This window comes from Carassius auratus, chromosome 32 (assembly GCF_003368295.1).
Source record: "Carassius auratus strain Wakin chromosome 32, ASM336829v1, whole genome shotgun sequence".
NCBI lineage: Eukaryota > Metazoa > Chordata > Actinopteri > Cypriniformes > Cyprinidae > Carassius > Carassius auratus.
Window position 1 is genome coordinate 12,273,194 of NC_039274.1, and position 22,959 is coordinate 12,296,152.

The 22,959-nt window shown below is 37.1% G+C and overlaps 1 protein-coding gene across 1 annotated transcript in view; it reads left to right on the forward strand.

Annotated features, from left to right (window-relative positions):
• Nucleotides 1-15,284, forward strand: part of LOC113051607 (glycine N-methyltransferase-like) — a 78,718-nt gene extending 63,434 nt beyond the window's left edge. The window contains exon 6 of the mRNA XM_026215504.1: nt 12,312-15,284. Coding sequence (XP_026071289.1) covers nt 12,312-12,483 — 172 coding nt within the window. The 3' untranslated portion in view covers nt 12,484-15,284. The remainder of the gene's footprint in view (nt 1-12,311) is intronic.
• The last annotated feature ends 7,675 nt before the right edge of the window (nt 15,285-22,959 follow it).

Sequence of the window (22,959 nt, forward strand, 5' to 3'; positions counted from 1 at the left end):
ATGCCGCAAGCCCACCGCGGGTCATGTGACAAGAACTAACCAATCAGCTTCATCCTTTCCCGTAACAACGTTGAGAGCTCAGCCAAGATGAAGGAACAGCTGATCATAGTTGTATATGGATTGCAATTTTGAAATAAATTTAGTAGCAGAGCTACTGCAAGCGATTTTTAGAGCTGCAAATCCATTTATCCTTCGCTGAAATTTCCGCGTCTCATGGAGAGAGCACGTCATTGTTGCTTAGCAAAGACAGACGCCTCATGAGCGCTTCTGCCCAAGCGCTTTGGAAAGGAGGAGAAAGACGCGCTTAGCGTTTTCCATGCGTTTTTAGGCACGATATGTGAACGGCCCCTAAGGCGCTCGCTCACTCAGCACGCGCTGAAGGCTCGTTGCAAAATGTCGAATGCCTTTAACAGACCAGAAATATAAGATCCTAAAATAACCAACAGGTCTGGTGTTTGGGTTGGATTCCCTGTAAGCTATAGTTTCTAAATGCTGCAGGGATAGTTTGCTGCGTGCATGTTTCTCCTTTTTTTCGTCTTTTCCCAGATAGTACTGACGCATATATCCCAGATATTCCCGCTGGTGTTTTTTTTTTTTTTTATTCCCGGTATGTTGCAGATGCGACATACCGTTGTTTTTTTATCCACCACTCTCTTGCCATCACCATTATAGCTTAAAGGGAATCCAAAGTGCACCCAAACACCAGACCTGTTGGTTATTGGAGGATCTTCTCATTTCTAGTCTGTTAAACGCATTGGCTATTTTGCAACGAGCCTTCAGCGCGTACTGAGTGAGCGAGCGCCTGCTGAGTAGCCTAACATAAACATATAAGATGGTGTTTTTTTCTTCTTCGGGAGTGTCAGGGGCGTTGCCTGTTACGTTGTTTGGGTTATTGGGCTACCTTGTTGAACGCATATCATTATATTTCTCTCTCTCTCTTTTTTTTTTTTTTTCAAATATAATTAATTACTCCAACGAACCGTTCGGTATACATAATGCGTACCGCGTACCGAACCGAAAGCGTCGTACCGAACGGTTCAATACGAATACGCGTATCGTTACACCCCTACTAGTTACATATAGCTAAATTATATAATTTGAAAAATAAAAATAAATGTAATCAGTTACAGTCAGTGAGAAAAATAATTAAATTGCGGTTAATTATGAAAATGTTACATCTGAATATTTTTACAGATTACAGATTTCATTGATATATTTCATAAACCACCTTAAATACTCTAAAATATGCGTCAGATGTTTCATGAGTTAAAGACGTATGCTTATTTCCTATTTGGCCGATGTATATTTATTTGTTAAATTGAACCGATTTACCAACAGTTGTTAGATACCATGGCATTTCCCTTCATAGGTGTGCAAAAACCTGATTTAAAAACAGTATCATAGCTGTTAAACTTTCTTGTTGTGTTTTTAAATATGTATTTAATCTCCAAGCAAATCTGATTTCGTGGTGGTTGTGCTTTAAAATGAAATGATCACAATCCTAATTTAAGTGATGAAGGATTTGAAATGTCTGATGGTCATTAGTTGTTGAGTACTCTAATGTTAACCCCTGTCCTGTTTACACGTTTCAAAAGATTAACGGTTGAAAACATTACAAGTCTTAAATCATGTAATCAAATGTTATCAGTTACATTACTTTTTAAACTTTTCGATTTTAAATGGGTTAATTTGTGATCTATAACCTATTACAACGTTCATAGTAACCTCCCCAAAACTGTACATAAATAATTCCACCAAGGTCTCAGGTACAGCTAAACGTTATAACAAAAACTTAAGGTCCTTGTTGACAGTTTTGTGAGGTGTGTGTGTGTGTGTGTGAAAGCAGCATGGTTTGGAAGAAATTTTTTTTAGCTTATATATGTGATTTTACTACAAACTATAAGCATTCTAACTAAGAAAACACAATATGTTTTTATTTATTTTTTTATTTTCCAACCAAACAGTTTGTTTGCAGTTGTTAAAGTCGTAAGAATGTTTATTGTTATGAAAAGAAAGTAAGTTATGCTAGATAAATAAGTGTTTTTTATTAACCACAATGCGTTTATGAGTTATGTATTTGTTCTGCTTCATGTATGCAACGGTTACCGTACACACATTCAAGAGAAATGCGTAAACTCAATTGTTTTAAACAATCTAAACCATTTAGTCTATCCTTAAAAACCTCTTACATTTTTTTTTCTTCACACATCTATTTTCATCTGTCTCTGGACTCTTGTTAAAACACTTGAGTGCTGACATGAATCCTGCATGAAAGCTAAAAAATAATACTTTTTTAAAACTATTTTAAACATCATAGTTAACAACACCATTTGGAAAGTGAGAAAGGACGTCTAATCTATTGTATACATTTCTGTCAGACATTTGTACCAACAAACACTTTTGGTTTCAAAGAAAACTTAGGACAACTCATTTTCAATCTTATAAAGATATGTTCGTGTTTGTGACCTATATTGTTTGTTTGTGTATTTTTGTACTTGTTTGAGTGTATATTAGTATTTATTTAGTTTGCATGTTCATGTTTTCTGTAATGTTTACATTTGTGTGTGTGTGTGTGTGTGTTTATGATTGTATGGTTGTGTTTGTGTACTTGTTTGCATTCTCGGTACATTTATGTTGAGGTTGAAAGATCTAGGGGTTAATAAAAATTATAAATGTAACTAAAATAAACTAAATTAACTCGAATTAAACTACATATTCCTATATGGTCTGACTTGTTAAAAGATTTCACGTCCATTTGACCAGTAAATGAACTTTTAGCTAACCTCACGATCACAGGCCTAAACGATAAAGTTTAAATTGTACCCCTTTGATCAGTGAATACATACAATTTTTAAACTTTAGCTGACCTGCAGCAGACCATTTACAACACCAGAACCCCGGAAAACTAATTAGATTACAGTTGAGTTGCAACCCCAAAAACGATGTTTTTACAGGCGTTTGATGTCTTACTAATATGCAGGTACCAGTAATCACACAGACACTAGATGCCCGGCACGGTCACGTTTCGATGCACGATCTGAGACAAGATATTTCTTCCCTGCTATATTGTTAAATGGGGATACTTTTAACTACATGTGTCTGGTTTATTAACCAGATAACACAACACAAGCGCGGCAGAAGAAAAGTATGTGTGTGTTTGTGTGTGTGGGTGGGTGTGTGTGTGTGTGTGTGTTAATTGTCATAGCTTGAGAAATTAAGCTTGACAAAAATAAAAGATCTATCGACGGCAATAGTCTAAATTTAGACTAGTCGTAGATTAGAGTAATTAACTTAATACATTAAAAACAAATAATGCTTTTTCAATGCTGTTTTTTATTATTATTTTGTATTTTTAAGACTAAAAGTAAATAAAAATCGCATAAAGCTACATCATTTAAAAAGTACAAATTGATCTTATGTTTAAACGGATTTAAGGTTTTCGCTAATTAAGGACTGATGTCTATTTATTAAAAACTACTTAGTTTAATTATTTAAACATTTAAATCTATTTGACGCTGCTATCACGCCTCCAGCGCTAGAGACTGCCCCCGCTGTAGGCGTGGTTTTTTTTCCGGAGCATTCCCCGAGCCTCATTCTAAGTGTGTCTGCGATGCTGTCAGGATCACTCAACGGAGATGTCGTAACACTTTGCTGTGAGATCTTTTTTTTCTTTCGTCTAACTCTCTGTCAGTAACACTCTCGATTTTTAAAGTTGTAGTTAGTGGTAAAGTACAACATAGATTTGACAAGTTTCTTGTCTGATGGATTTTATTTTAGATCCGCGTAATGCCTTCCATCTTTTTTCTTTTGTTTTAACTTTTTCTCACATTATGACAAACGCCATGTTTTCTGGTTTGTATCGCCGCTTTACATTCGTTTCTTTTTTAGTTTGAGGTAAGGTATAAGTGATAAATGCTTTATTTTCTAGCTGGTAACAAAACACCTTTTTACATTTTTACAAGCTCTCACATCTTTTTCACGTGTTGCTTAACGAAAACACATCTGATAGTTTTGACTTGTTTAGTTGTTTTAGATAAATAACCAATAGTTTTCTTTAATTTGTTACAACTTTAACAACGTTGTACACTTTTCCAACTACGAAAAACGAGCATTACATCGTTTCCATCTCGTATGTGTTTATAAGCTTTTTCTTGAAATGCACTGTGTACTTAAAACCTTAATAAAAAATCCCCTTATACCATTTTCATGATTTCGCCCTTTTCAGAGTTTAACAAAAAAAAAGCACATAGATCCCAACACATTTTCCCCCATCCCTCACCGAAATTCCTTCTTGATTCGTAAGTTCATCTTAGGTTCATAAGTTCATATCTAGGTCACCGGGGTGTACAGCGAGGAGAGGGGGGGTGTGCAAACAGGTGTCCAGAACAGATGGCTTTTATGACCCTCATCAATCAAATTGTTGGAGACAACCCACCCTTTATTCTCTCTATCGTTTAACTGCTACGCTGATGATAGGCAGATCTATGTACCTTTAAAGAATAAAGGCAACTTTTTATAACCTCTTCTCGCATGCTTAAAGGACTTGAAAACATGGTTGGCTGTAAATTTTCTGCACTTAAATGAAAGTAAAACCAAAACTATTGTTTTTGCACCCTCCGATGCATCTGGGTCTACTAGTATTGGTTTAGGCCCTTTATCTATCTATGGTAAATCCATGGCAAAAATGTAGGTGTAATTTTTGATGATGCCTTGAAATTTGATAAGCAGATCAATGGTGTTGTTCGATAAGGGTTTTTTCAATTAAGAACACTGGCAAAGATTAAACCATTTTTATCCTTTTGTGGTTTTGAAAGAGTGATGCATGCTTTTGTGTCTTCCTGTTTGGACTACTGTAATTCCCTGTAGGGATTAGTCAGTCCACCCTTTCGTGACTGCAGATTGTCAAGAATGCCGCTGCAAGGTTGTTAACTAGTTCTCGGAAACAGGACCATATCAGTCCAGTGACAAAGGACAACTCCTTTCAGGCAGATAAAACGGACTGTTTGAGAATCAGCCAATCAGAAGTGTCACTGCGCTCTGCGGCTCGCGGAAGCAGAGAGCTTTAGTTTCAGTTTCGAGACACTTAGAAGAGATCGCTGACGTTGAAAGACTGTGCAGTGTTATTTCAAAAATAATATATAGAAAGTTTTGCTGTACTTATATAAATGTTCCTAGTATTGTGTGCGTGCCACTACCAAACCACACACATATACTTTGAACCTTTATTTCAATAAAACACCTTAAACGGAACATCTCGTCTGCATTCTAATCGATGCCCCCTGGTGGTCAAAACCTTCCAAAAACCAGTCAAATTATACAGTCCTTAACAATCACCAAAACAATTGGTCCTTTGAGCCGGATCCAAATGGTCACTGTGGGATTGTTTAGAGATGTTCTCAGATCAGTATACATGCACAGAAGAAGCTCGACCCCGCCGAACAGCCTGGTTGAAGACTATGACATCCCCCAACAAGCATTGCAGCAGCCCTCTCGTTTACCTCAACAATCGCTTAGCTTGTCAGAGCAACAGCGGCCTTACGACAGAATGGTTAGATTCCCAGAGACAGCGCCTAAGGTCCTTGAAGCTCTTTATAAACTGCAGGAAGATAATCTAAGGCTGCAGCAACAGGTAATGGACATGCACAGGCGACTTGAAGCCCGGACAGCACTTTCTCCTTTACCTACAACAACCCCCCCCAACAGCAGTATAACATAGAGCAGGATGGCGATGCGTACCAAACAGTGTTAATTTTGACACAAAATCTTAATTTAGTTTTAGTCTTAGTCTTTTGACTATAATTCTTTTTAGTTTTAGTCAAGTTTTAGTCATCTGAATTGTTTTAATTTTAGTCTTATTTTAGTCGACTAAAATTGCTTGGTATTTTAGTCGACTAAAATTGCTTGGTATTTTAGTCGACTAAAATAAGACTAAAATCAATAACAGATTTACTAGACAATTTTTTACAGCTGGTATAGGAAACAAACTTAACCAAAATATATAAAACACAAATTCAACTTTATTTCAACACAACTGTGTCTTTATTTCGATTCAAAAGCTTTTATGCAGCAACAAACACTGTCATGATAATGTAAACAATAACTAGCTGCCAATTGACCATCAATAAAAGAAAAATAAAGTTAGGTCCAGGACCTTAAAGCTTACAGCTTAGCTGAACAATAAGTGCATAAATTTAAAGTAAATATTTAATAAGTTGGGTGGATAAAAAAGTAACAAGATTTTATAAGGTATTCATTTGTCTAGCAATATTGTATGTTTTAAATACTACAATATTGCTAGATTAGTATGTATAATGATAGGATGTGAACATTTACGTTTCACATGACTAATATAGAAATATTTGTGATATTGTCAACAAGTAGAACATTATAAAATAATACTAAACATTAGTATTAATCAAATGTATGTATCATAATATTACGTATTAGTATTGTGCTCTCATCTAACAAAAGAATATCGTTGTGAAATTACATTTGAGAAAATGTCCAGGTGGCTCGTCTGTAAATGTCTTTTCAAATTGGTTGTGTTCTTGTTACGAATGAGCGCTCCGCGTGCTTTACACTTTGTTTTGTTTTGTTCGTCGTCAAACGTGAAGTGAGCTGTGGACATTTTGTCGCTCTTTTAGACATCACCTCTTCGAATGCCGACTTCCCGGGAGCTCATTTAAAAACTGAAAACCTTTGCTTCACGTCTCAGTAAGTCAGGCTCGGATTGGTTCTCTTCTCTCATGCAGTCTCGCCTGTTCCGTTTTGCAGGTTCTTTTGCTCATTCCTCGCATCTCTCCCGTCTGCTGATTTGATTTTCGTCACAGTCTATTTTCATCTTGTCCTTTATTCGTTGACAATAATGTCAATCAATTTAGTCATAGTTTTAGTCTCCATCAGTGCCTTCTTTTTTAGTTTTCGTTTCGTTTTCGTCCGCAAAAATATATTCGTGACGAAAATAATGACGAAAATATTTAGTCAACGAAATTAACACTGGTACCAAACCAAGCCAATCACGCCACTTGTGCAAGTTAGTGGTCACACTCTGCCTACGGATGATGATGACTGGCCACCGCCACCACCCCCAGTAGCAGATGTTTATCAGCCACCATCACAGGACCTTATGGCAGAGCTCATAACAGCACTGAGAGACATTAGGATGACAGAACGGAAGGAGTCTCCCAGACATCCTGAGCCCCATCATTCAGTACCCGGGGTACAGACACCAGAGTACTGTGTACCCTACACCCCACAAAGATGTGAGTCGCTGCACGAAGAGCTGCAACCCTCTCACTACCATGAGACAGGGATTGTGGGCCTAAACCCACAATCCCTACATTCACCAAAGGGGATCCGAGAGAGTTTGCCAGACTTAAGGTTGCTCTGGAGAACCTACTGCCTGTTGATGCTACAGAGCGTTTTAAATACCAGATCCTGGTGGATCACCTGAAGTATGAGGAGGCACTTCTAATAGCGGACTCATATACAAACTCACTGCAGCCCTACACTGACACAATGACAAGCCTAATTGAGAATTATGGACAGCCTCACCAGCTAGCTCTCAGGAAAATAGCTGATTTAATGGAGGCCCCCAATATTGCACGGGGCAACTCCAGTGAAAGCGATTCGCCTTGAAAGTGAGAGCACTCGTGGCGATGTTAGACCAGCTTGGGGACACTGGAAAGACTGAGCTTCACTGTGGTTCACATGTGACACGGCTTATGTCTAAACTGCCACATGATATACGGGCCGAATTTAAGAGATTCCTGTACCCAATGCCTGTTACAATCCCAAGCCTATTGCACTTTTCTGACTGGCTTGACTACGAGCTGAAGATGCAGGAGACAGTGTATGAGCCTCTAACCAGTGAAAACAAGAGCAGAGCAGGACCCAGAACAGAGCGCCGCCGTGACACTAAGAGTGGGAAGAATACCAACATCATGCACACCACAGACCAACCCGAGGGCACACTGACAATACAAAAGGCCTTATCTAGCACCAAGCAGCCAGAGAGGACCGCATACTGCCCTTACTGCTCGAACACGCAACACTTCCTAGATAAGTGTGCAAATTTTGCACAGCTTACAGTGGAACAGATAACAGCGTGGATTAAGACCAACAAGAGGTGCTGGCGATGCGGTCGCACACACCAGGCTGCACAGTGCCGCTTGAAAATGACATGTCACAAGTGTAAGGGGAGACACCTGCAAGCTTTGCATGAAGTGAATATAAAACCTGCAGCTGAGGATACATCCTGCCTTATCAGCACAACTAATGAAGTTCTGTATGTGGACAGGCGGGGCTGGATGCAGCCAAGTGCTACTGAAAGTGAGTAAAGTACTGCTGTGCAACGGTGAACACACCTTGGAGACATATGCCATCCTTGATGATGGATCGGAGCGGACCATTCTCCTCCCTGCTGCAGCGCAGAGCCTTAAGCTTACTGGTGAACCAGAAAATCTGATCCTCAGAACTGTTCGGCAAGATATCAGGGTTCTGCATGGCACTGCAGTGTCGTTCTCCATCTCCCCAGTAGACCATCCAAAGAAGTCCTACAAGATACAGAGAGCATTCACTGCTGATCAACTGGGTCTGGCTGAACACACTTACTCAATGAAGGCACTTCAGAGGAAGCACAAACATTTAAGAGGTCTCCCTCTCCAGACGATTAACAGAGTGCAACCCCTGTTGTTAATTGGATCAGATTATACCCACTTAATCACTCCAGTAGAGCCAGTGCGTGTGGGACCCCATGGGGTACCAGCCGCAGTGAAGACCAAGTATGGCTGGATACTTCAGGGGCCAATCAGGTATAGCAAGCAGCAGGCAACAGCACAACAGTGTCTGCACATCTCCACCCTCTCACCCACTAACGAGCTTCTACAGAGTGTAGAGAGATTGTGGCAGCTGGATGTTCTGCCTTACAGGAGTGAAAAGCTTGTCACACGCTCCAGGCAGGATCAGGAAGCAGTCCGCCTGCTGGAGGCAAAGACCACACGATTAGATGTTGATGGAATTCAGCGCTACGCTACTCCCCTCCTCAGGGTGAAGAACATGCCACTGCTTTAGGCACCTAAGGAGGCTGTGCTAGCTAATCTCCGCAGTACAGAGAGGCGTCTGCGGCAAGACCCTCAAAGAGCAGCAGCATACTGTGCAGAGATTGGAAAGCTGGAAAATGTGGGTTATGCAGTTAAAGTGTCAGAAGAGGAGCTGAGCAAAGCAGCTGAATCCTGGTTCATCCCACATCACACGGTGAGCCATAACGGAAAGAATAGGATTGTGTTCAACTGTTCCTTCAAGTATAAGGGAAACAACCTCAATGAGCTGCTGTTGCCTGGGCCCACCTTAACCCTCTGGAGTCTAAGGGTATTTTTGGGGCCTGGAGAAGTTTTGTCATGCCCTGATATTTGTGCTTTTTTCAGTTTCTTATAAATATCTAAATGGGTAAAGTCTAATATCACTGTAGTCAGCACAAACTGGGCTATAATATTATGTGAAATGCAAGCATGTACATGATTGTATTTTTGAGAAAAAAAATGTTATGCATGGTTAGTGAAAAACTAAAAATGTTAAATCACTTGAATAAGGCCATAAAACACATACATAACATTGGTTCCCGGGATTGTTGAGAACTGGAGCTTGTAGCCTAGAATTTTTCTTTCTAAATTATGTGAAAATCATCTTGTTTACTCATTCACAGAAAACAATATATTGATTTAAGTTTTCTAAGACACTTATTGTTGGTAAAAGTCATATGCGAGTAGGCGTCAACTATCATGAATATCATTGTGATTTACACCTGAGAAGACAAAGCCCTGCATAATGACCTGCATAATGAGCCTCTCATTCAACTGTGCCACTGTGAGGGAGGACTTACAAGAAAGAATGTGAGAACAAAATAAAAGTATATAATTTTATGTTTGTAGTTTATTAAGAATATATTTAATTATCCCACAACATAATTTAATTCCTACTTGGGGGAGCAGTTAAACAGTTTATTAGGGACAATCAAAGCTGACTTTCAAACAATTTTTTAGGCATCCTTACTCTAGTCACACAATCCTTCAGAAATACTTTTAACAATCTTATTTTCTACCAAAAAAAAAAAAAAAAACATTATCATCATCATCATCATCATTATTATTATTAATGTTGAAAAGAGCTGAGAATTTTTTTTTAGGGGGAATAAATTGAAAGAACTGCATTGTTTTTACATTTGTTAGAGTTATCTCTATTTGACACATTTATATTATTTACATCAAGCTTTTGAATGGTATAGTATTGTATACTGTTATTGAAACTTCATAATGTTTCACTTGATCATACATTTAGTCAGGAATTATAGTTTGGAAAAAGTATTTTGAAAAAGTCTAACTAGTAAAATGTTTACACGTTATGTGAAAACTAGTACAAATAAATAAAAAGAGACTTACTCATGTTTATGATCTCTGCTGAATAAAGTGCTTCATTCTTTTTTCTGAGGAAATCCATTTCTCAAATCCTCAACCACATCACATCTTTTTGGAGTGATTTATGTCTTATTCCTCTCATCGCGAAGCAAACAGTAAAATAATATAAAAACTCGAAGAACAGTCTGGCTGCTTTTTCTTCTGTGTGGGCGTATTCAAGCCGCGCGCTTCAGTTTGAATCTGAATAGCGTGTTCAGCGCGGGGGCGTGGTCACATTACACGCGTTGTTTTCATATGGATTACTTTATCTCAGAGTATTTGCACTTGTTTAGTTTAAAAGTAGACATTTCAGACTTTCTATAGATACCTCTCTCATGTCTCTTCATTGAGTATTCACGGAGTTACAGTTCATTTTAATGACGTGTTTGTACATGACGATCAGCTGAGACAAAGACTGCAGACAGCGCACCTTGTTTGTTATCTTTATTTTATAAGTGCACAAAGGTTTTTTGTTATTATTTCTGTATCCAAAAAAAACTAGACCCTTTACAGATTCGATTGATGTATTGCTCTTATCTGTACGATTAAAACTGAGAGTGTAATTTATGTTCTTTTCGGGGTTATCAGGAGAAAATGACTCAAAACGCATATATGCGTTAATCGACTCGAAAGGGTTAATAAGGTGTGTACTGAATTTAGTCATCCAGTGTGTAACAAACGTTCATAGTCACGGGAAGAAGGAGGCAGGAACCGGCGAACATTCAAACAAACTTTAATAATACAATATACCTAAAAGAGCGTGACAGCCCTTTCTCGTGGACGACTGTCGCACACAAACAGAACCAAAACCCAAAATAAAGTCCGAGCCTGGTCCTCTCTCATCCAACACTGTCATCAGTCCCTCCTCCGAAGCTCCCGCAGGACTCGATAACGTTACCGGTGAATGGCGCAGGTGTTCCACCGGCCTCGCTCCGTTCCCTCAGCTCTCGTCACACAGTGTTTTACATTAACGTTTTACTATGTCCCAAAACCGTGCCTTAATAAGCATGCAGTGACTATTTCTCCGAGTTCAAAACAAAACTCTATGAACCGCTCCATTGTGGACATTGGAGCTGTATGAACTACAAGCTGTAAAGTAAACAGGAACTGTTTGTCTGAACTCAGCAGGTTTTGCGAGAGAACGCAAAAGTTTTGCGAGAGAACTCAAATATCTTTGCGAGAGAACGCAAAAGTTTTGCGAGAGAACGCAAATATCTTTGCGAGATAACGCAGAAGTTTTGCGAGAGAATGCAAAAAATCAAAAAAATATTTTTTTCCTCCCACCAGAAATTTCCCACCAAAATGACACTTAAGGGGCTCCGTATATTTCATATCTGTTGCAACCGTACACTCCATCAAGGTCTTTTAGGTCTTCTGACCAGAAACTTTTGATTGTTCCTAGGTCAAGACGCAAACAGTGGGGGGATCGTGCTTTTGCAATAGTGGCCCCAAGGCTTTGGAATAGTTTACCGTTAAATATAAGAACTGCCTCCACATTGGTGTAATTTAAGTCCCTTTTAAAAACTCTTTTATTCTCCCATGCTTTTTTGCTAAATGCTATTCAGTGATATGGTATGTTGTTATTTGTAAAATGTTTTTTTTTGTGTATAAATTGTTTGTTTATTTACGTTTTTAGAATCTGTATAGCACATTGGTCAACTTGTTGTATTTAATCGTGCTTTAGAAATAAACTGCCTTGCCTTGCCCTTTTGATACCTCACTACATGAGGTTTTCACTGAACTCTAGCCATTTTAAATGAAATAAGTAGTGTGTGTGTGTGTGCGTGTGTGTGTGTGAATTGGTTCTATATGATGTTGCATGCATGATGTTCTTAAAAAATTTTCTTTTCTGTCTTGTAGTAAATTCCGCCTGTCATATTACCCCCATCGTTTGGAGAGTTTTAAGGAGATTTTGAGAGCATCGTTCTTTGGAAAATGCGAGCACAATGTATATGGAGACTTCAAGCAATACATCCCAGGTCAAGGAGATGTGCCCTGTTATTTCATTCATGTGGTTAAAAAGACTACTTAAATCAACATGTATTCTGCCATTTTTTTTTTCATCTTAATCTTAACATGAAAAAAAAAAACATGTCAGACAGAATGTGTTTTTTGTTTTATGTAAACATGCGCTAGATGGATGTCACACATGTCAAATTACATAAGTCAAAATAAAAAGATAAATGCATAAAAAACCCTTTATCACCCATGAATATTAAAGCATACTGGAATATGCTATGTAATATAAACAGATACGTAAGCAATAAAAGAGTGGTTGTGACACAAGTACGTAAGTATATCCATGTTATTCAGAGTAAAAGCACTAATCGTGCTGTAATATAGACTTGTTCGGTGTCGTGTTATAGATGTGTGGGAAGAGTCGGCATGGGGGAAAACAGTGCTTTTCCCCTTATTGGAAAAACATGGTGTTGACTCAGAATGGCATACATAAAATCATTTTTGCCGCTCGAGGTGTTCTTTCTCAACATTTTTGTTACATGATTGAGCAAAAGACCGTTTACTATAAGCCTATACAAGAACGAGATGGCTTGTGAAAGTAAATATTTGTCATTTTGTTTTGCTTAATTTTAATAAAAGTAATAAAAGATGATTAAAAGCCTATCATATTTTCTTATTGTTATATTAAAAATATTTTTAACATTGACAAAACAGGTTACATTAAGGTCCACTTAAATAATACACAGCATTATTCTATGAGGTGTGTGCTGCGGCTGCCTAATAATTTTCACAAATACATGGCGTAAAATAAAAAGATAACATGAAAATGTGTATACCAAAAAAACGATTATTGGTTACTGCAGTTAAACCATGGTAAAAAACAACGTTCTGCTACACTAACCATAGATTAACCATGATATTTGTAGTAAAACTGCTTATAGGCTATGACTGGTAATAAAAAAAATAAAAAAAAAAGCTTGGCTAGCCTACTTTACTTTTACTATAGTAATACAATTTGCTAATTTTCATAAGGAATTGTGTATAATAATATGAAATAAATGCTTTAAAAGATTATGACATCACAAAATATCATAGAGTGATATTTATTTAATTGTGATGAATAATTGTGGCAAGTGTAGCCTACCTCCGGTAGTCGGTTTGTTTATCAGTCATATACATCTTCAGATCAGGTTTTTTAACTTATCAGAGGTACAGAACGCAATAGAGCAACTTTTTGGCACTGCACCAATCAAAAATCGAACTAAATCTTCACAAAAGTAAAGATTTAGCGCCTAACCAGGTCTCTGCATGTTAATTCAAATGGTTTGTTTTCCCCCTCAGCATAAACGGTTATGACGTTTTTGTGGGCTTCCCAGCAATGCCGAACAAGTCTATTACTTTTAAATACAAGTGATAAAATTATAAGTCACTCTGTTTGGAACTGTGTATCAAATAGACAAAGCTGAAGTAGCAATTCATACTGAAAGTTCGAGAAACACACAATATGAATATTTTTGAATAAATTGTGTTTAATGATATATAAAGTTCAAACTGTATTTTCTTAAACATCTTATGGAGATTTTACCACTTTTTCTTAAGGTTTTTAAGACTTTATTGTATTTTCATTTATGTGAGTTGACCCATATCAAAGTCCTTCGACACCCACACAATGCCAGGACTTTCTGGTGTTGCATTCCAAATTAAAATCAGAGAGGATCCAATACACCTTGTCTCAAAAAATTTGATTGATGAGGGTCATAAAAGCCATCTGTTCTGGACACCTGTTTGTACACCCCCCTCCCCTCCCCTCCCCGTACACCCCAGTGACCTAAATATGAACTTATGAACCTAAGAAGGAATTTCGGTGAGGGAAGGGAAAATGTGTTGGGCTCTATGTGCTTTTTTTTAAAATTTGGAAAGGGTGAAATCATGAAAATGGTATAAGGGAAGTTTTTATTAAGGTTTTAAGTACACAGTGTATTTCAAGATAAAGGTTATAAACATAGCTGCAATGGAAACAATGTAATGATCGTTTTCGTAGTTGGAAAAGTGTAAAACATTGTTGAAGTTGTAACAAATTAAATCAAACTAGGTTACTGGTTATTTATCTAAAACAACCAAACAAGTAAAAAAACTATCAGATATGTTTTCGTTAAGCAACACGTGAAAAAGATGTGAGAGCTTGTAGCATTGCAGTTGAAAAAGGTGTAAAAACGTTGCTAAAGTTGTTACAAATTAAATAAAAAAAACTAGGTTACTGGATATTTATGTTAAACGACTAAAGTCAAAAACTATCAGAAAAAGGTTAAACAGACGAGACAGAAACAATGTAATGGTCTTTTTTTTTCTTGCATGGAAGTGTAAAAATGGTGTTAAAGTTGTTACAAATTAAATAAAAAGAAAACTAGGTTACTGGTTATTTATCTAAAACAACTAAACAAGTCAAAAACTAACAGATACGTTTCCTTAAGCAACACACAAAAAAGATGTGAGAGGTTGTAGTATTACAATTTAAAAAGCTGTTTTGTTACCAGCTAGAAAATAAAGAAAATTAGGTTACAGAGTTTTAGCATTTGTACCTTACCTCAAACTAAAAACTAAAAAAAGAAACGAATGTAAAGCGGCGATACAAACCAGAAAAGTTGGCGTTTGTCACGATGTTAGAAAAAGTTAAAACAAAAGAAAAAAAGAGGTATGCTTTACGCGGATCTAAAATAAAATACATCAGACAAGATTCTAGTCAAATCTATGCAGTACTTTCCCACTAATTATCATTTTAAAAATCGAGAGTGTTACTGACAGAGAGTTAAACAAAAGCAAAAAAGATCTCACAGCAAAGTGTTACAATGTCTCCGGTAACATTAGATCAACTCAGAGTTTTAGCATTTGTACCTTACCTCAAACTAAAAACTAAAAAAAGAAGTGAATGTAAAGAAACGATACAAACCAGAAAAGTTGGCGTTTGTCACGATGTTAGAAAAAGTTCAAACAAAAGAAAAAAAGATGGTAGGCATTTTCGCTGATCTCAAAGAAAATACGTCAGACCTCATCTTTAAAACACCAGCACAAGATACTTGGCAAAACTGTCGTTCTCTACCACTAACTACAACTTTAAAAATCTAGACTATTAGACAGAGAGTTAAAAGAAAGAAAATAAAAAGATCCCCCAGCAGAATTTGCGAAGCCTCCGGTAAAACGACCTCACAGCACCGCTAGTGATGTGACATTTGAACCGAGGCTTCGGAGCTTGTGTCGAGAAAAAAGGGGCGTGCCAGATGAAGCCGCGATTCGAGGCTTGTGTTGTTAACATGGAAATCACGTGACTGATGACAAACGAGGCCTCAGTTTGTGTGGAGTGTCTGTTCCGGATAAAGGGGGTTCGAAACTCACGCCACCTTGTGGGTGTTGTCAGGAGTAGATGAATCAGTTGTAGTAGAGTCAGCGAGTCAGAGTTAGAGTTAGATAGTTGTGTCGTCATCATTATTGTGTCATATATGTGTTAGGGCTGTATATTATTAGATTATATCAGGTTATATTAGTTATAGTATATTGTTATTATTAATTAAAGTAGTTATATTATAGTATTTTTATATTAATTAGATAACATTTTTTGGATTGATTTGTTTTTTTTTTTGTTTTTTTTTTTTGGATTTGTTTGCTTTTTGTGACATCTTCCTTTTTCCTTGTAATGGAGCCAGCAAGAAAGAGGAATCCTCCTCTGTCTGGGAGTTTTTTGAAATGGTTGGTCACAATTAGGTATGTGTATTATTATTGTTTTACTATCTTGATCTAATAATAATACTCACTATAAGGCTGTATTATATTTCATGTCTATTCATTTATGTTTCTAGGTGAAATGCTTGCTGTGCCTAAAGGAGCTGACATACAACAATAACACCTCCTCCATGCTCAGGCATCATCAAGCACTGCACGAGCATGCACAGACTACTAACAATCTTTATCAATCAAATCAATATTTATCCAAAGTGAATCTCACAAGATCTGAGGATCCACTAGTATATTGGGCTCAACATAAACATCTGTATCCTCATTTATACCAGCTGACACTGACATTTTTATGTTCCCCCGTGTCCTCTGTTCCATGCGAAAGGATCTTTTCCAAGGCTGGAGAGGTTCTGTCCAAAAGGAGGAATCGTCTAAGCCCCAACACAGAAAATATTCTGTTCCTCAATAAAAAGAATGTGTGTTCCTTCCTTCACCCATCCAGTGTTGCAGTTTGTTCCTTTAAATCCATAGTCCCATAAGCACAACACTGCACTAAAACTAGTAACAGTTTAATGCACAAAACACACCAGAAACAATTCTTAACCTTTCCCACCCCACACTTCACACTGTTGTAATTTGCGTTATTACACTCCCTCCACCATAATCACTACACTCAGCACAGTCTCACTTTTGTTGTTCCTACTGTCACTATCCAAACAATTTATGAATAATGAATGAACTGTGTGTGACAGTTGTCTCTGCACAAGTAAATTCAGACAGAGAGGGAAACATATTTTATTTGATACCCAGGCAATGGACAAATGTCTGCTCAGGTCATTGATTCAGTATTTTTATTGGTCTGCTATTTCTTTGCACAGTAGCTAGGTGTCACTAGTGAGCAATAATGAATGAAGCTTCGAGTAATGAACCTTTTGGTGAAGCAATGAGCTGCGAGGTCTCAGTGGTTCAGGAAGCCTCATTTTGCCATCACTAAGCACCGCTGACACACTCAGAATGCTTATGTCCGGTCCCACTCAAACCACTTCTTCTTCGTTTCGACACAAAGCTTTAGGTGCATTTACCGCCACCTATAGGGCAGGAGTGTGGAGCATTGACCTTAATGAAAACTAACTCAAACATAAGAGGTAAAAGAAATACAAAAAATAAAATGAATGAGAATAATAAACTTAGTAGTGATTCTTTAAAGCCTGTTTATCAACCCTTTGAGATACTTAATCATTGAAACATTTCTATAGTCACATCTTTATTTAACATTTTCTAAAATGAGATCTGGTTTATTTATATAATAATTGCTTGTGTAAGTTGTATTCTTTCGTTGTCATATCTTTTACATTTTATTAAAATAGGTTCAACTGATTCAGGAAGATCACATTTAACACAAAGCCCAGACACATGTTTTTCCTCTTATAAATAATGACTGATTAAGTGCAATGTGTCCAATTCTATGGCGAGATCTTCCTTTCTAACACCAAAATTCTCCTTTCATTTCCAACTGTTCTTTGAATATTATATTTATTCTCACCAACCCATTTAATTTGCCACATATCTTTTTATGTTTTTTGTTGTTGTTTTTTTGTTACCCCTTTTATTTCTAATTTACTCATTGGAGTATTAAATTTGATGTCTGACATTTTAATGTTTTATCTGGTCCACTACTTTCATTACCTATATGTTCAGGTATCTATACAAAATAAATATTTGTTTTTGCTTGTATTCTGAACAAACTCTGTAAAATGACTGACAAATTGTCTTGTCTAGTTGAAGAACACTTTAAACTTGATAGTACTGAAAATGAGTCTGAACATATGACTACTTTAGGTATTTTAGCGTGTTCAACCCACTGAAGAGCCAAAAATTTTGCAATCTGACGGATGATTAGATGTACTTTTTGCTATTCTATACCTAAGCCTTAGAGCATATGTGTCCTGTTTCAGGAGCTTTAGATATATCTATGTATATGAGTTACTTTAAAACTAGGTTACCCTATATGATCTTTATTTTTCATCTAAACAAAAGTCCTTGATGTTTTATTTTATTTTAATAAGCCACTCATACTTACTTTAGTAGGCTAACCTAAATCCTTGAATATGTCTTTTAATTTGTCAATATCAACGTCTGGCACTACATTTTACATTCATAAATATATGTTTCTCAAAACTCCCCACGTTTAGTGGCATTTAAAGAGGAATTTGTGATGTATTTGGAGACGTTAAAAGGAATGAAAAGTCCCAAAGCAAGATTTTTGTATTATTCATTAGAGGACTTTGGTTTCTTAATGCGAAAATCTCTTACTGCCCTACTTTTTCTTTATTTTTATTTATTTTACATGTTATTTTGTTTCATGATGTACAGAGTGTGAACAAACTTTGAGTGTAATCTCAGACCGTATTTGTAAATCTACCAGTAATGTACGTCTTTATGTTTTTTAATGTTTAAAGCATCAAATAAAAAATAAAAAACACCCACTAACACTTTCCCCCTAACACCTCCCTAGTAACGTTGGTCGCAAAGGTTTAAATGTATGTTAAAAGAATTAAACAAAGTAACGTTTTTAATAAAAACATATCAGTTCTTATTGGATGAAAACATTCTACCTGGTTTTACAGTTTTTTTCAGTCGCTAACAAGCATTTGTCCAAGCAGTTGTCACATTTTCAAAACTCTAAACACAATTAGCACAGCATCTGTCTATTGTGGCCATACCATTCACACATTTCATGTCGTTTTCACACAATATTGAGTCATTGAACACATTTCCACAATGCTTTTAGCAAATACCTGTAAAACTGAAAAATAAAAGTCTATGCAGTTTTTGTAATGTCAACAATAACCAGTATTTTGAAACCTGGTGTACTTTGATTGACTGCATGTACCTTTTGAGGTGAAAACAAGTGTTATTCTTTGACAGAATAATTTAATTTTGAGTCAGATTTCCAGTGTTTTGGTAAAGTTGGTGTGTGCAGAGAAAGATGCGTTCTATTTTGAAATGAAGATTTAGTATATATTTAACAAAATGTGTTTTTGAGAAGAAAATTATCCATTTGGCCAATTGTGTTTTGTAGGTGTGAGTCTGTGTTAAGAGTTTAGAAAAAGTATCTGAAGTATGGTCAAGCGCTTGTTAGCGATTGAAAAAAACTGTAATATTAGGCCGATGTTTTTACTTTAAAATTAGGTTAACCTACACCATTTTATTTCCATCTCAACAAAAGTTTTTGTTTTATTTTAATAAGTCACTCACACATACTTTAGTGGTCTAAATCCATGAATACGTCTTTTATTTTGTCAATATTAACTTCTATCATTGCTATATCGTTGCTATATCAATTAAAACATGCGTTTAGGCATACACAAATCTAACTGGAATGAAATGTTTTGAAATGTCTTTGATTTTCTTGCCAAAGCCTAACAACATTACAGGAAAGGCTAAATATTTCATCTCAAGTAGTGCATAGAAATGTGTCTGGTGTCTGGCATCTGATGTCTTTGTGTTTACTGTTACGACCATGTCAGCGAAGATGGCTCAAACTTCGAAAGACACAACATTGTGCTACATTGTCAGGATTTCACAGGGTCACATTCTGCGAAGGCTTTGGTGAATGCATTTAGCGGCATGTTTCAGTCACGTGGGATACAAAGAGAAAAAATCCATGCAATTTTTACAGACAACGCCAAAAACATGCAGAAAGCAATGAGAGGCGCAGATTTCCCTGACCTGCCTTGTGTAGCACACACTCTCCAGTTTGCTGTGCATGAGGATGTATTATCCCAGCAAAGTATTTTGGATATCATGGCCTCAGGGAGACGCATTGTTGGGCACTTTAGCATTCTCTTTTGGCATATACCCAGCTGGAAAATATTCAAAAGCAACTCGGCCAGCTGATTAAAAAGCTCCACCAGGATGTGTCGACTCGATGGAACAGTACATTGTACATGTTCCAAAGACTGTTAGAACAGAAACTGGCACTTGCAGCCTATGCTGCAGAACACGAATTGCCATGCAAGTTCACAATTCAACAGTGGAAATTAAACGAAAATATGGTCTCTATCCTCTATCCTATGTTTGAAGAGCTCACACAACAAATTAGCTAATCAACTGCATCCGCTCCGGATGTGATTCCGTGTATAAGAGCTCTCACTCGATTCTTGGAGAAGACCGTGGAGTCTGACCATGGTGTTAAAACATCAAAAATTGTACTACTGGAAGCTGTCAGAAAACAATTTGCTGACATTGATATACAGAAGCTATATGCAATTGTGACGGTGCTAGAGCCATGGTAAGAGAAACTTATCATTAGTCTTCCCTTTAATCTGAAGTCTTAAATAAGCCCTTTAACAAAATGTAAAAAAAATCGTACAACAAGTAAAAGATTGTATACAACAGGCTTTTATGCAAAGTTGATAGCTCATGGTGACACAATGGGTCTCAGAAATGTTTCAAATGTATGTGTGTGGCCTGCATGAAATCACTATAATTTATTTCACATAGTTTTTCATTTTTATATCCATTTCAAATACAAAGACAGATGCTTTCCAGAGGCACTCAAACCAACTGTGCATGATCTGTTTTGGGACCTCGTTACAGCCCATTGCCAGACTGAATTGCCAAGTACAAGCAGTGTGGAGGTGCCCAGTTCCAGCAGGTCAACAGACAAAAGCCCACCAGCTTGCTCTTTACAGGCAATGTTTGCTGAACTGCTGGAGGAGGATACAGGACAAACTGATGAGGAAATCACGATCGTCTCACAGATCAACCAAAATCTAGAAGTAATGCCACACAGTGGACTGCCACTTGCTTATTGGCAGGCGAATAAAGGCTGCTTCCCTGCACTTGCACAGACAGCAAGAACATATCTTTATTCACCATGCACAAGTGTGGTTAGTGAGTGACTGTTTAGCACTGCTGCAAACGTTATTGATGACAAAAGAAACTTGCTGACATCAAAAAAAATGCAGAGATGCTCATAGTCATCAAGAGAAACGTGCCTTTTATGATTGAGACCTGAATGATTTTGTACTCTGTGTTAGTAGGCAGAGGCAAGTTTAGGTTTGAAACGTTTTGTGGCCAATTGCTTAATTTTAATATTTAAAAGAAAGGCTACATTTTACAAGTAGCCTGGGCCTATGTGACCCTATCCCATCCCAAGTTCATCTGGTTGGTAACTATCTGCTTGGCCTCCTTGTTTCTCTGCTTTGTTATTTAGGAAGGATGGCATTGGCATACAGTAGCTTACATTATTAAATTTTTTGGATCTGATGTAGTAGGTTCCTCAACTACATCAGACGTTCATAATAATAACAGAAAGAAAAAAAAACGTAAAAATTGAATCAGTGTTTTGAGAGGCTTAATCCCATTAAGCTTATCTGATGTGTGTTGGTCTGCCTAACTCCTCTTTGTTTGTTTGTTTGTAATTTTATGTTACTCTGCCTTTTGGGAAAGAAACCTTTTGGGGACTACAGTAGCCTTAAGTTATCTCATTTTCTAAAATAAACACTTGGTGGTTCTTCAAGATCTTGACTCTAGCCTATTTCTACAGTTTATTTTTTCTCAATACAGTTAATTTAGGGTTAGTTCCATTTCTACAAATAGTACAAACTCTGCTAGATTATAGATAAGAGATTCTCATTCCCCTGCCATACTGTGGTCGGCAGTGATCGGCAATCTGCAGATCATGATCTTGGTGATCGGCCCCAAAAATGCTGATCGGAGCATCTCTAGTAGTCATAATTCATTTAAATTTATTTAAAAATGTACATGCATGCTTAATTTTATTGTATGGTGGTAGGTGTACAGTAAAAAAATAAATAATTATACAGCTTTTGAAAATGACCAATGATCTTTAGAATGTTTACTATGATGGTAGGTTTAGGGGATGATACTGTATAAAAATCATTAATATGATGTAAAGATAAATATAAAAGGTTCTAAATATTATGTAGAAGATAACAATTAATGTGAAGTGAATTGAATTTATTTGAATTGTGCCTACGGAAAGTCTGCATAAAACATGTCAATGACATGTCCGGGGTCCCCAATAGCCCATATCGTTCGGGCCTGTTCAATTATATGGTAAATGGACTGCATTTATATAGCGCTTTCAACAGACCACATGGCCATCCAAAGCACTTTACAATTTGCCTCACATTCACCCATTCACCCACCGACTGCGGTGTCTGCCATTCAAGGCGCCATCCAGCTCGTCGGGAGCAGCTGGGGTAGGTGTCTTGCTCAAGGAGACCTCGACACTTGGTCAGGTGGAGCCGGGGATTGAACCACTTGTAGACAACCTACATGAACCACTGAGCCACTGCTTCCCCATAATATATGTATTTTTTCCCTGATCCTGGTAAAATAAATGAATACATTTTTATATTTTTAGTGGACTAAAACTACTGTAAATGTTTTATATTGTGTGTGATCACATTATTTATTTATTTTTCATTTAAAAGAAGAAAATAATACTTGGGGACAATTGAATGTGAGAGAGAGAGAGATAGGTGGATGAAAAAAGAGACATGAATGCAACAGGAATACCCAAGCATGTGGCTCACAGATGCATCTATGGCTTGAGAGAGGATTTAGAGGAGAGACATTAATATTGATGATTCACCAATCTATAACCTTGGAAAATGCCAAATGGTCACGTCGTATGGAGCTCTCAGAATTTTTAGCACAAAGGTATAGTGTAAAAGAGATGTGAATTGAATCTCACAAAATTGACAGGACCGGCTGAGTCTAAGACACACACACAGAGAGACAGAGAGAGCACAAGACAGCGGAGACAAGGACAACTACAGCCCCAGAT